The sequence below is a fragment of the Brassica napus genome, chromosome A9 (assembly GCF_020379485.1).
Source record: "Brassica napus cultivar Da-Ae chromosome A9, Da-Ae, whole genome shotgun sequence".
NCBI lineage: Eukaryota > Viridiplantae > Streptophyta > Magnoliopsida > Brassicales > Brassicaceae > Brassica > Brassica napus.
This window is the reverse complement of record NC_063442.1, coordinates 31533856-31547797: the sequence shown is the minus strand read 5'-3', so window position 1 is coordinate 31547797 and position 13942 is coordinate 31533856. Positions and strand designations below refer to the sequence as shown.

General features: G+C 33.3%; 2 protein-coding genes across 2 annotated transcripts; one reads left to right on the top strand and one right to left on the bottom strand.

Annotated features, from left to right (window-relative positions):
- The first annotated feature begins 2833 nt into the window (after nt 1–2833).
- On the top strand, nt 2834–5171 carry LOC106451249 (protein NRT1/ PTR FAMILY 5.10). The gene is made up of 4 exons (XM_013893144.3): nt 2834–3095; nt 3164–3381; nt 3532–4067; nt 4150–5171. Exons 1-4 carry the CDS (start codon nt 2960–2962, stop codon nt 4943–4945), a joined length of 1686 nt encoding a protein of 561 aa, XP_013748598.1. The 5' UTR covers nt 2834–2959; the 3' UTR covers nt 4946–5171.
- Nucleotides 5163–7767, bottom strand: LOC106451248 (protein NRT1/ PTR FAMILY 5.16). The gene is made up of 4 exons (XM_013893143.3): nt 7360–7767; nt 7046–7263; nt 6142–6686; nt 5163–6066 (listed from the first exon to the last, which is right to left on the bottom strand). Exons 1-4 carry the CDS (start codon nt 7481–7483, stop codon nt 5259–5261), a joined length of 1695 nt encoding a protein of 564 aa, XP_013748597.1. The 5' UTR covers nt 7484–7767; the 3' UTR covers nt 5163–5258.
- Between the last annotated feature and the right edge of the window lie 6175 nt (nt 7768–13942).

Genomic DNA, 13942 nt, shown 5'->3' with positions numbered 1-13942 from the left:
TAAAACTTCAAACCTAACTTCAAAATTATTTATATTTTACACTATAGTCCTTATATTTGTCATAGTTAATGTAAATTCATAAAACTTCTATAAATAACTAGTATATATATATATATATATATAAATATTACAGAAATATTAATTAAAAAAAAATCATACATTAAAATATAAAATTATAAATAAAAGTACATAATTAAATATTAAACTGCAAGCAAATATTACATTATTCCATAAAATTATTTCCGTAATGCTCCCATATATGATCAACTAGTGCATTTCGAAGTAAGAAATGATTCTCTTTATTTTTTATTTGTAGATTACGAGCCAAAAATTGCTGAAATCGGATATCTTCATTTTCCGTCATTTCAATTGTTGCTTCTGCCATTGATCTTGTATCCTTTATCGGTGCATTGATATCACGTTCATCTTCAATTATCATGTTATGCATTATAATGCATGCCGTCATTATATCATGCAATACTTCCTTCTTCCAGTAACGATGATGTTAATATTCGTGAATACATTCGATCTGAATAAGAAAGAATCGTACGAAAAAGGCGTCAAGAGCAACAACAACAATCATCTTCGGTTACACAAAATTTGTTTGGACAATATTTTGGAGATTTGGGAGGTTCCGGAGCAAATTTACCAGACTATTAGTGTTGTTATAATATTTAAATTTGAGTAATAATTATGTCTTCATGTGTCTTTTTAATAAGTTTTTATTATGGTTTTTTGTAATATTCTTGTTGTTTAATTTTAGTTTTAATATATTATAAATCTTGTTTTAAAATTTTTATTTAATTTCATGTGTTAAAACTTAAATTTATAAAACAAATTTGAAATATTTATGAGATATAAAAGTTTTAAGGATTAAAAAGTTAAACAAAAAAATATTTAAGAAATATAAATATGATGTATAATTGTAAGGACTAAATTGCAAATAAAAAGATGAAACTTCAAATTTGAAGTTTTGAAAAGTGAAACTCTATATTTGGAGTTTCACTCTTCAAAACTTCAAATTTGAAGTTTTGAAGTTCTTTTTTGGAGAGCAAAAAACTCTATATTTAGAGTTATAGAGTTTCTTTTGGAGATACTCTTAGTATCAATACCAGTTTGTAGTTGGTATATCAGGATTATAGCTTAACTCATCAAGCACGTTGTGATTACCATCATTCTCTGCCGTTAAACGCTGCAAGATTTTATTTGAAATTACACACAAATATAATACGCCAGTTATCAAAAAAAAATTTACACACAAATATAAAACCAAAAGGTTTATCATCAAAACTAGTAATCTATAAACTAGATATATAACAATTAAAGTGAATAAAACAAAAATTACCATCAAAGGTTCAAGAGATCCTGAAGGATGTACATCTTCACACAAGTTGCCTTGAGAACCCATATTTGCTAGTTTTGGCTAAAATTGATAAACGAGAAATGTAATGATATGTTTTTATATGATAGTTATGTATATATATATACGGTATATACATGACAGATTATATATACATATTCCTGTATGTAATGCATTTACATAAATAACAGTGACATAAAATAAAAGTAAAAGGAAAGCTAAAGAAAAATACAAATAAAAATAGAGCATAAATGAAATATATGGAGCACAAAAAATTTTCAGGAAAATCATCTAAATTTAATTTAGAAGAAGCTTTCTGGGTTTAATTTGTTTGACGAACTTTGTGTGAGCAAATCTATGGAAGTGGCGAAACAGATTTGAAAGTCGATGGCATAGATGAAAACATGACTTACTTACAAGTTACAACAAAAGCATATAGATCATATGCAAAGATAAAGTTAAATACTGATGAATTATAACAGAGGGTTTTGTCTCCGACAACATATATTATGGTTATATCTCAAATTTGTCTCTGACAACATATATTATGGTTTTACTAAAACGTCAGATAGAAAGATGTAAACGAATAATAACAATAGAGAAACACTTACTGGAACCAGAGGAATAACAATGAGAGAGACACTTACTGGAATGTAACTGCGAGATATTGAAGGGTAAAAAGGTAGAGATATGGATATCTGAAAGTGAAAGCATTACAATATATTAAAGGGATAGACACAAGAGTTATAATAATTACATATTAGGAAGAGTTATATAAAGGATAAAGAAGATGTTCACATTACCCGATTTACGAGCTTAGGAAAAGGTAATTTTTTATTTTACTAATCTAAAACAATTAGGTGAAATCTACATATATCAAAGTTACCCTTTATGTTTGTGCCACTTCATCTAAGAATCTAAAGTTAACCAATGATCATTAGTTTCTCGATTACATATAATCTTCAGTATTTTTTTCTCTGGTGAAATCAGTGTTATGAATAAGTTTTTTCCTGAACAAAACTTTTTGGTGAAATTATTATAAAATTAAGAACCTTTAGAAAGTAATGGTAATTTTGGAAGATAATATTTCCAAATCTAAAATATATATATATATATATATATTTCCAAATCTATATACAATGAGCTGTTACAGCTCACTTATTTTTCAAAAACTTATAAAGAAAGATAAGGAAACAGAATATTTAAAGGAATATAAAAAATAGAAAATTTATCCTCACAGTTTTCATAAAACTTTTCTATAAATGTTCTAAAATTATTAAAAAAACATTAGTAAATATAATATTATTTTAAACAAACTTTTTGAAAAGGCAGCATTTTTGCTGTATAATAGGCCCAAGCCCAATTTAGTAGTAAATATAAGGCGAAAGTAAATGTGCGGCTCACAATAGGCCCAAGCCCAATTCTAACGACTTTCACCGTCTCTGACATGAACGTTCAACGTGTTAAACACAGTCCAAAATCATTAGTAGAAGACGACGAAACCAACAGAGAATTAAAGATGTTTCCCACTGTAGCAATAAACACCACACAGCCACGAAGAAGACTTTCTCAAATCGGAGAAACCAATACCTGACGAAAATGGCGATCGCCGGCGCTGATAACGAAGCCGGAGCTCCGCTTCTTTCCAAAACAGTTGACGGATCCGTTGACTACAGAAACGAACCCGCCGTCAGATCTTCCTCCGGAGGCTGGAGATCCGCCGGATTCATCATCGGTAAATTCTCCGAGATTCCCGCCAAATTCGTTAGTACTCCTTCTAAATTTGCTTTTTCCCGACGGCAGGTGTGGAGGTAGCTGAGCGGTTCGCCTACTACGGGATCTCGTCGAATCTGATAACGTATCTGACGGGACCACTAGGTCAATCCACGGCGGCTGCAGCTTCCAACGTCAATGCCTGGTATGGAACGGCGTCGTTGCTTCCTCTCCTCGGTGCTTTTGTTGCAGACTCGTTCCTAGGTCGTTTCCGTACGATCCTCGCCGCATCAGCTCTCTACGTTTTGGTACGAATCTAATCTCAAACTCTATTGTACACCCGGTTTAATGTAAACCGTCTGGTTATTTATAGGTTATAGGAAAAAAGTGACAGAGTTGATTGTAACAAACTCTGTACGGTCAATAACAGAATTTCATCGTGGTTTAATGAACAACAGGGACTTGGTTTACTGACTCTATCTGCGATGATTCCTTCGGACTGCAAAGTTGCCAATCCACTCACCTCATGCTCTCCTCCTAGATTTCAAGTTATAGCGTTCTTTGGGGCTCTGTATCTAGTGGCACTAGCTCAAGGCGGGCATAAGCCGTGTGTTCAGGCCTTTGGTGCGGATCAGTTTGATGAGAAGGATCCTGAGGAGTGTAAAGCGAAGAGTTCTTTCTTTAATTGGTGGTACTTTGGTATGTGTTTTGGGACGTTGGTGACTCTATGGGTGTTGAACTACATACAAGACAATCTCAGTTGGGCTCTTGGGTTTGGTATACCGTGTGTTGCTATGGTGCTTGCTTTGGTTATTTTCTTGCTCGGAACTAGTACTTACCGGTTTTGTATTCGAAGAGAAAGTAGAAGCGCTTTTGCTAGGATTGGGAATGTTTATGTAGCGGCTGTTAAGAACTGGAGTGTGTCAGCTTCGGTTGTAGCTGATGCAGAAGAGAGCCTTGGTTTAATCTCTCATACAAGGTCGCAGCAGTTTAGGTAAGAAAGCTTCCTGTCTCCTTTTTATTTTTGTTGTTAGTACAGCCCTGTAGTAACATCTTCGTTCTTATTACAACTGTAGTTATCTCAACAAAGCTCTGGTTGGAACGAACGGTTGTAGTTTAGATGAACTTGAAGAAGCAAAATCAGTGCTTAGGCTAGCTCCGATCTGGTTAACTTGCTTGGTTTACGCGGTTGTATTCGCGCAGTCTCCAACTTTCTTTACCAAACAAGGAGCCACAATGGAGAGATCAATCACACCGAGTTACAAGATCTCTCCGGCGACCCTCCAGTCTTTCATCAGCCTCTCTATAGTCATCTTCATCCCCGTGTACGACCGTGTACTCATCCCAATCGCAAGATCATTTACACACAAACCAGGAGGAATCACCATGCTTCAGAGAATCGGCACAGGGATATTCCTCTCTTTTCTCGCTATGGTAATAGCCGCTCTGGTGGAGATGAAAAGGCTTAAAACGGCTGCGGATTACGGGCTCATCGATTCACCAGACGTTACGGTTCCAATGAGTGTGTGGTGGTTAGTTCCTCAGTATGTTCTCTTTGGTATCTCGGATGTTTTTGCAATGGTGGGTCTTCAAGAGTTTTTCTACGACCAGGTCCCGAGCGAGCTGAGAAGCGTGGGGTTGGCTCTGTACTTGAGCATATTCGGTATTGGTAGCTTTCTCAGCAGTTTCATGATATCAGTTATTGATAAAGCGACGAGCCGATCAGGTCAAGTGAGTTGGTTCGCGAATAACTTGAACAAGGCTCATCTGGATTACTTTTACTGGTTACTTGCTTGTTTCAGCTTCATTGGCTTAGCCTCTTACTTGTATTTTGCAAAGGCCTACATCTCTAAGAGGCTCAACTCCCTTTAAAAACTATATCTCCGGTGTTAAAATGTTGCAGGTACTTTCTCCATCTCTCTCTAATGTTTCATCACACTATTTAATACTATCCCATGTTGAATCATGATCAGATTAGTTATATAGATGTTCATTTAATTACATAGCTTGTAATGCACGTCTTAGGGTACTTTTAAACCATAAAATGTAAGTATGCATATGTTGTTTGTAATGCACATAGTTTTCCATGTTTGTGGTATAGTCTTTGCATGGTCTTATATATCATTTGCACCTTATGAACAATGAATATGTGTATCAGTATATCCATACAACACTTTTCTCATTCTTAGACTTGATCTACCCGGCGATAAACATACAATCTGGAGAAGAACAAAAACGCTAAGAACCCAACGGCGGTGAAAGCAGCGAGCAACCAGTAAAAGTAATCGACATGGGCTCGGTTCAAGTTAGTGTTGAACCAGCTATCTCCACCATCTTTTCCGGTAACCCAATCAATCACAGTGATGAGCATACCACTCAAGAAGCTCGAAAGACCCATTGCACTCAAAGAAAGCGCAAGACCAATGCTCCTTAACTCCGTTGGAACTTGGTCATAGAAGAACTCTTGTGTACCCACTAGCGAGAACACATCAATCATCCCGAGTAGCAAATACTGAGGAACGAACCACCATATCGACATCGGGACAGTTGCCTCCGGTCTATCCACAAGTCCATATTCCTTAGCCGTCTCGAGCCGTTTCATTTCTACCAACGCGGCAACCACCATGTTGAAGCTAGAGAGTACCATTCCAGCTCCAATTCTCTGGAGCATCGTGATCCCAAAAGGCTTCTTGGTAATGTATCTAGCTAACGGGAGGAATACACGTTCATAAGTTGGGACTGAGATGAGAATCGAAACGCCGATAAACGACTGAAAGGATGCCGGAGGGATTTCCAAACCCGGCAAGATTTTTCTGTCCACTGTGACGCCTTGCTTTGTGAAGAAAGTCGAGTATTGAGCGTACGGAATCGTGCTTATGACCGATGTGATCCATATCGGTATAAGCCTTACCAAAGCCATTGCGTCTTCCACGTCCTTTATACTACATGGCTCTGCACCTCCTTCTCCTGATAGCAACGCTTTCGCTAGGAACCTTGAAGTCAAATGGAAATAAGTGGCATTCAAAATATAAGAAAAGATACAAAACTTAGGGATGTATAAAACTTACTCAAGCCAGCCTTTACGTTTCTGTGATGAACCATCCTCTAAGAGACCTTGGCTCAAACCTGAATCTGACAAGTTCAGTTTTCGGTTCTTGTAGGCCGCAACAAAAACTCTACCAATCCTTGCAAAAGCATTCTTCTTCTCCTTGTGATTACCTCTTGGGTACCTGTAAGTTTTCCTTCCGAGCAAGAAGAGAGCAAGAGCCATAACCATGAACACACAAGGGATCCCAAAACCAAGGGCCCAGCTAACATTGTCTTGAACGTAAACCACCACAAGAAAAGATAAAGTGATTCCGGCAGATAAAGTCATGAACCACCAGTTGAAAAATGATCCTCTAGATATTCTCTCCTTTGAATCTCCCGAGTCAAACTGGTCCGCACCAAACGCTTGAACACACGGCTTGTGACCGCCTTGTCCGATCGCCACCATGTACAGAGAGCAGAAGAAAAGTATATTCACCCAGAAAAACGATTTAACGGTATCGTTACGTTGCTCGGATATTCTTATTAAGATTAAGAAAGCCGACAAGGTCAATAGTCCTAGTCCCTGTAATAACAATTCCCAATATTTACAAGGCGTTACTGGTTATATATAACGATATATTAATATATTCTCACTGATTTAAAAGCCATTGTGGTTTTAACATTTGTATTTTAAACTTAAAAACACTTGCAAATATGTTCAAATATTCAACATTAACTAAACTATTTTTTTAAATCAAACTAATATTTACAAGTCTTTAAACAAATAGCACATGATTTAGAAGATTTTTTCATATAAATAACGATGTAGTAAGATCACATGATTTTGTTTAGGTTTTTTTTTTAAGAATTAAAATATACCAACTGATAAGTCGAAGTTTCTTAAAATCAGGCTAAAAATTGGGAGTGGGAGAGAGAACCTACGAGTATGTAGATGAGAGAAGCTACAACAATGGTGTGATAGCGACCAAGATATGCGTCTGCTATGAAAGCTCCTAAGACAGGAAGCATCGAGGCTGTTCCTGACCACGTGTTGACGTTTACGGCGGCGGTCGCCGTGGATTGCCCGAGAGGTCCGGTGAGGTAAGTAATTAAGTTGGAGGCAATACCAAAGTAAGCAAATCTTTCTCCTACCTCCACACCTGAATTTTTTCAAGGAAAAAAAAACGAAACTCGTAAAAGATTTTCAAGAAAAAAATGAAACTCGTAAAAAATTCAAGAAAAAAAAAGAAACTTACCAATAATATACCAGGCGGATCTCCATCCGCCGGTGGAAATTTTTCCGGCGGGAAATCCATGGTGGTCTACGGAATCGCTAACATAATCTTCTAGAAGTGCGACTTCTTCCTCAGGTGTGGCCATTTCTCGTCTCCACTGAAGTTAGGAATCACTTTGGAGACGATGAGGAGACTGAATTTTAAGCTATGATCCGTTCGTTCGTCTTATGCAATTAATTACTTTAAGAAGATTTAATCAGTTATGATATATTCGTTTATTTATAATATACATTTTTGGATATTCAGATCAGATATAAACGTGATCATGGTCCAACAACTGTCAAAGAACGTATTATAGATACCTATCTACCATTTTGTGATTATGAAAGATGCATGTTTCACAAGCTATACTTTGATTAATCTAACCAACAAACACGCGGTTTTATTTTTCTATTAGTTTTTTCATTGTTTGTCATTTTATATCAATGGAAAGTTTAAGTACACTGTACACCAGTGATTCATTATTGAATCATCACGTTAGCAAAATCAAGATCCATACAATATCTAGGTTTTTATTTGAAGATAGATTGATGGTAATTTTACTATTTATACGTCACTATTTATTAGTGTAAAAGCATAATTATCTGAAGTTTCTCAAACTGAATCTCTCACAAAGTATATTAATATTTAATTATATAAGTTTCATAAATTTGAAAAAAAAATCATACTAAAATCTCTTAAATGAGAGAAATTGAGATAAATCTCTCAAACAGTTAAAATTCTTTCTAATCAAATATTAATCATTATATATTTAAACTTTGAAATACCTAATGTGAGAAACTTTTCAGTAATGTTGCTCTAAACACTTCTAAAACAATAAATAAACATTATTGGTTTTTATTAAAAAACGTTGTTGATTTTTCTAACGTTCAGTTCGTGGTTTCAATTTACTTTTACAAGTTTACTCTTAATAGTGTCTTACACAGTTGTTGAAAAGTACAAGTGTTAATAATTTAAAGAAATGAAGTATTATTTTGAATACATATGTAAGACATTTTCAGCGGATATTCAGTTTTTTGTTTACCTCACATCACAATTCACATATCTAAACAATTTTATGGAAAACCTATTTACATAATTAAAAAAGAAATGTATGGCATTCAGTGTAATCAGAATCAATTATTTGTTGTCGTTGTGTTACTGTCTAGTTGTCACGTCCTTTTTATTTTTATACTTTAAGGTGATCGACGTGCATGACGACACAACAGACTAAAAATTGAAGTGGGAGAGGGACGAACTTACTATAATTTTATGCTTTCTTTTGCTTTATCTCTGGTCTAGTGGTCCAACTATATTTTGTAAGAACGTATTTCTTTTTTTTAAACACTAACTGTAAGAACGTATTTCTAAAGGTATATGATGGATTAGAGAAAATGACAGATAATATCTGTCCATATTGCATAATAAATCTATTATGTTTTATTTATGTTATGAACGTTTCAATCTTGCTAATAGTTGTCATTGCTCACATGCACGAAGATCATTTCAATTATGTACGTATTCTTACTTGGTCTTTCCTATGTAATATAAAAACAAACCAATCACACAAAAGCTTGAGATGATGCCAATTGCCAAATAATGTGTTGTGAGAATTTTTACTGGTTAGAAGCCTTACAAGCGTAAATTAGGATCACACTCAAATCGTGCGTAACGCTGATCAATCCGTAATTTCTGGGTCCGTTTATAGATTATTTTTTTCTCTCTTTGTTTCTTTGTTGTTGTATATTTATAAATTGTATGGTCTTTATAATTTATAGAAATTTTTTTGTATTAGCTGAACGTGTAACGTGTACTACTCGCATGCCCTAGATTCTCAACCACTTTTTACCGATTCTGATCTTGGAAATTAAATGGGCTGACACTTGGCCCCATTTCTACTAACACATGGATTTAATCCATTTATAAAGCGAAGGTTCATGGTGCAGCATTTTTCTGCCACTTCTTATGGAGTCTAAATCACTTTGCGCTTTCAAGTATATATATACTACTAATTAGGGAATGGAGCAAACATGTTCATCATATTAGTTGGTCGACCTCCAATCTCGAAATCATCAATTCCTTTCGGCCCATTCCGCAACTTGTTCAAGTAGAATATATAAGACTTGTTGGCATTATATACACAATTTGGACAAACACAATTGTTCGTTCAAAAAAAAAAAGGACAAACACATAATTGAAGATGGTTTTGGAATATTTGAATGTCCTAGAACCAGTGGACCACTTGGAGCTGTGAAACCAAGCAATAAAAGCTACCCAATCCAAACCCATGCAGTTATTATGGATTCGTTTTTGTATCCCTCAGATTCAAACTTTCCAATTTTATAATAATTTTAGCAAATACCGAGCTAATTTATTGGTGAGTAAAAACATTATGTTGAGTAAAAACTAAGTTAAGAAACTATACTAAAATTGCTAGCTCCAATGGTAGATACTCACTAAGTTTCTAATCATTATAATTATTATTTTTATTTTTAGTTTTATTTTAATGTAATAAGTTAGGAAATATATATTTAAAAATTTATCTTAAATCTAAATAAAATTTTAAATGTGAAATATGATAAAAAGAATGTGTAGTGTTTCTTTCTTGCTCGGTTGTTAAGAAGATCTCCAAAATTCGTAGAGAAATAGAATGGATTGTTTGAATCCATAATAAAAGGAAAGAGATACAAAATGTTATGAGGTTTGATACGAGTTACATATTGGGTCTATATATAAAAAACAAATTAATAACTACAAATAATTATTTTTAAATATAAAATCTTAATAATGAATTTAGTTTCAAAATTTATAGTTTTAGCACTATTACATTAATTAAAATTTTAATATATTATTATTTTATTAAACTTCAATCATTTCAATTCAAGAAATGAAATGATGAATCTTGTTAGAGAGATAATTTTATTTTAATATTTATAGAAAATTTTAAAATATTTTTAATATCATGTAAAGTATATAATCAAGATTTAAAGTGTAAGTTTTTTTGTTTTATTGAAAGGTGGCATGCGGCAGTTACCAAAGGTTCTAAAGATATCGGTGTAGAGAACCCGATTGTGAAGCTTTCGATTTAAATTTTATTTTCTTCATTTATTTTTTATTACATTTTTGTCTCAGATACTTTCTTGCATATTATCAATCGAGCTTATCGTCGAGTCCACCAGTATTATGGATTTCTTTTTGTTGGTTGAGAAATATATTTAACCATTAAGCATTAACCAAAAGCAAAACCAAATGCGTTGTTAACACAAACAAAAACAAATCAAAATATCAGCTAACAAATTTAAACCACAAAAGTTTTTTTTTAAACAAATGAAAATTATAAATGCATTAACTTACATGCTACAGCCAACAAAACTTGTCTTGTGAATATTTTTAGACTTGTTCTATCCGAAGATAGAGATACAACTTGGAGATGAACAAGAACGCAATAAAAGCGATAATCGTGAAAACAACGAGCAACTAGTAAAAATAATCGACATGAGCTCGGTTTAGGTTAGTGTTGAACCAGATTTAACCGTCATTTCTACCAGTATCCCAATCAATTAAAATGATGAGCAAATCGCTCTAGAAGCTGGAAAGACCCATTGCACTTAACGAAGGCGCGAGACCGATGCTCCTTGGCTCCGTTAGGACTTGGTCATAGAAGAACTCTTGTGTTCCCACAAGAGAGAACACATCAATCATCCCAAGTAAATATTGAGTAACAAACTAATAATGGACATTGGAACGGTAACGGTCACGTCCGGCTTGTCCATGAGCCGGTGTTCTCTAACGCGTTGCAGCCGCCTAGCTTTTACCAATGCGGCAAGCACCATATTGAAGCTTGAAAGCACCATATTGAAGCTTGAAAGCACCATTCCATCTCCTATTCTCAGGAGCATTGTGATCCCAAAAAGCTTTTTGGTAACATTCTTGCTAACAGTAGACACATGTGCTCATAGGCCGGAACCGATACGAGAATTGATACACCGATAATAATACCAAAGAAGCCCGAGGGATTTCTAAACCCGGTAAGATTCTTTTGTCCATGGTAACGTTTAAATTAGTATTGTCATTATTTTATATAACGTTTAAAAGATAAAAATGTTAAAATATTTATAAAATTTTAAATTTTGACTTGAAATAATTACATTTTCTGAAAGCATATTAAATCTCTAGTTTATATTAAATTTTTAATTATCACATACTTAGAGTTAAATGGGTCGAATCATAATATAATGGTTAAACAATGTTCATTTTTTTCTAAAGAAAACTGAGTGCTATATAATTCTCATCAATAAATTTAGGAGACAAATTTTTGATTTTTTGGGATTTATGAGCACTCGGTTTTGAGGTTTATGAAAATAGATATGAAGATTTTGAGGATATTAACATTAATGTTGTTTTCTTTGTTGATTATTAGCCAAATGTTGGCTAGCTCCAGAAAAAAAAAATACTTAGGTTCACCCCTAGGTGAACCTTTGAACCTTTAAATTCACCACAGTTTTAATATCCAATCAAAATACCACATAGATTAATACATAAAAAAATATCAAATTAAAATAAAATAGCTGAAAAATAACGTCAATTTTAATAACGCTAACGCCGCCGGTTAAACCCTAACTAGGCATGGGCATAAAATCCATAATCCGAAATCCGAACCCGAACCCGAACCGAAAAACCCATCCGTATCCGGTCCGAAATGTAAAAAATACCCGAATGGATCTTGTAAGGTGGTACAAAACATATCCGAACCCGAAGTGTTATTAACCGAACCTGAACGGGTAACCCGAAAAAACAAAAAAAATCAAAAATCCGAAAAGATATCCGAAGAAACCGTTCCGAATGTCCAAATTAATATACAACCGAACGGGTAACCCGAAAAAACAAAAAAAAAATCAAAAATCCGAAAAGATATCCGAAGAAACCGTACCGAATGTCCAAACTAATATACAATATAATTATATGAAACATGAATAAATACTTCAAATATTCAATTTCATATTTATTTTGATATGATATCTAACGATAAGTATTTAAAATTTAAATAACTACTTTAAATACTTAATTATATATACATAAGTATATATTTCTTATGTTTTGCTTTTAAATTTTAGATTTTATTTTGGGTATATCCGAACTGATCCGTAATAACCCGAATCCGAATGATATATGGTTACTTTATGGGTTCTATGATGTGATCAAAACTAATCCGAACCCGATGTGTTATATCCGAACCCGACCCGTACTTGCAAATTTACTAGAATGGGACCTAGGAGGTGTTATAAAAAAGAACCAAAATCCAAAAAACCCGACCCGAACGCCAATGGATACCCGAACGCCCAGGCCTAACCCCTAAATCCTAAAATCTAAATCTAAACCCAAATTCTACACTCTAAACCAAATTTTAGACCCTAAACCATAAACCCAAAATTTAAATCCTAAACCCAAACCCTATTCCTTATTCCCTAATCCCCAAACACTAAACCCAAACCGTAAAACCTACACCCTAAACCCAAACACTAGACCCTAAATCCAAAACCTAGACTCTAAACCCAAACCTTAAACCTTAAAAGAATAACGTCAACATTAACTCAAACCTTTAGGATATATAGTTTGGGTTTGGTTTAGGGTTTACGGTTTGGATTTAGGGTCTAGGTTTTGGGTTTGGGATTTAGGATATATTGTTTAGCTTTAGTGTTTAGGGTTGGGTTTTTGGGATCTAGAGTTTGGATTTAGGATATAAGGTTTAGATTTAGAGTTTAGACTTATAATTTAGGGTTTAGCTGACAGCATTAGCATCATTAAAATTACAGTAATTTTTTTCGGTTTTTTTAATTTAATATTTTTATTAATAATCTACGTGACAGTTTTTGATTGGTTATTAGAGGAGAGATGAATTTAAATGTTCACCTAGGGGGTGCTTTTAATACGAAAACGAATTTTGGTTTTGTAGGGGGGGGTTAGTAGGAGATGAATTTGTGTAGAGTTTGTAAATTTTATCATAACTTTTTAAATTAGATTTTCATGAATTTGTAATACCTCTTTTCTATCATTCTTTTTGTAAAGTAAATATATAATATATATTTTTTCAAAATCATATAATATAATTATGTATTTTTTTCTTTCAAACTGAAAAAATAATAATTGTGATACATACAAAATTGGCAATTCTCTTAAATAGCTCTTTAAGTTTTTGATACAAAAAGAGTCATCAAAGAAGAAAATGACAAAATAGCTTTCATGAAAAAAGCAAAAGACTATTGTACCCATTACTTTATAGATCTATAAATAATAAAAATGAAAAATAAAAAGTTTCTTTATAAATTTTGAATTGTATATTTCAAATTCAAAAATTTTCATAATTTTTATCAAATATGTTTTTTTTGAAATTCGAAAATGCTTTTTGAAACTATGTTTAAAACTTTTTTTAATATTTATAAATATGATTATATATACAAAAATGATAAAACAATATAAAAATAATTATACATTCAAAAATGTAAAAGTACATGAAATATTATAAATTATAGTTTTGGACATATAATTTAAATTTAATGTGCAATAG

What these genes read in the sequence shown, in the direction of transcription:
- LOC106451248 (XM_013893143.3), bottom strand. Translation starts at nt 7,483, where the DNA reads ATGGCCACACCTGAGGAAGAAGTCGCACTTCTAGAAGATTATGTTAGC. An exon ending in ATCCGCCTGGTATATTATTG is followed by an intron (nt 7,264 to 7,359) that starts GTAAGTTTCTTT and finishes GAAAAAATTCAG; the next exon opens with GTGTGGAGGTAGGAGAAAGA. An exon ending in AAACGTAAAGGCTGGCTTGA is followed by an intron (nt 6,067 to 6,141) that starts GTAAGTTTTATA and finishes TTTGACTTCAAG; the next exon opens with GTTCCTAGCGAAAGCGTTGC.
- LOC106451249 (XM_013893144.3), top strand. Translation starts at nt 2,960, where the DNA reads ATGGCGATCGCCGGCGCTGATAACGAAGCCGGAGCTCCGCTTCTTTCC. An exon ending in ATCCGCCGGATTCATCATCG is followed by an intron (nt 3,096 to 3,163) that starts GTAAATTCTCCG and finishes TCCCGACGGCAG; the next exon opens with GTGTGGAGGTAGCTGAGCGG. An exon ending in CATCAGCTCTCTACGTTTTG is followed by an intron (nt 3,382 to 3,531) that starts GTACGAATCTAA and finishes AATGAACAACAG; the next exon opens with GGACTTGGTTTACTGACTCT.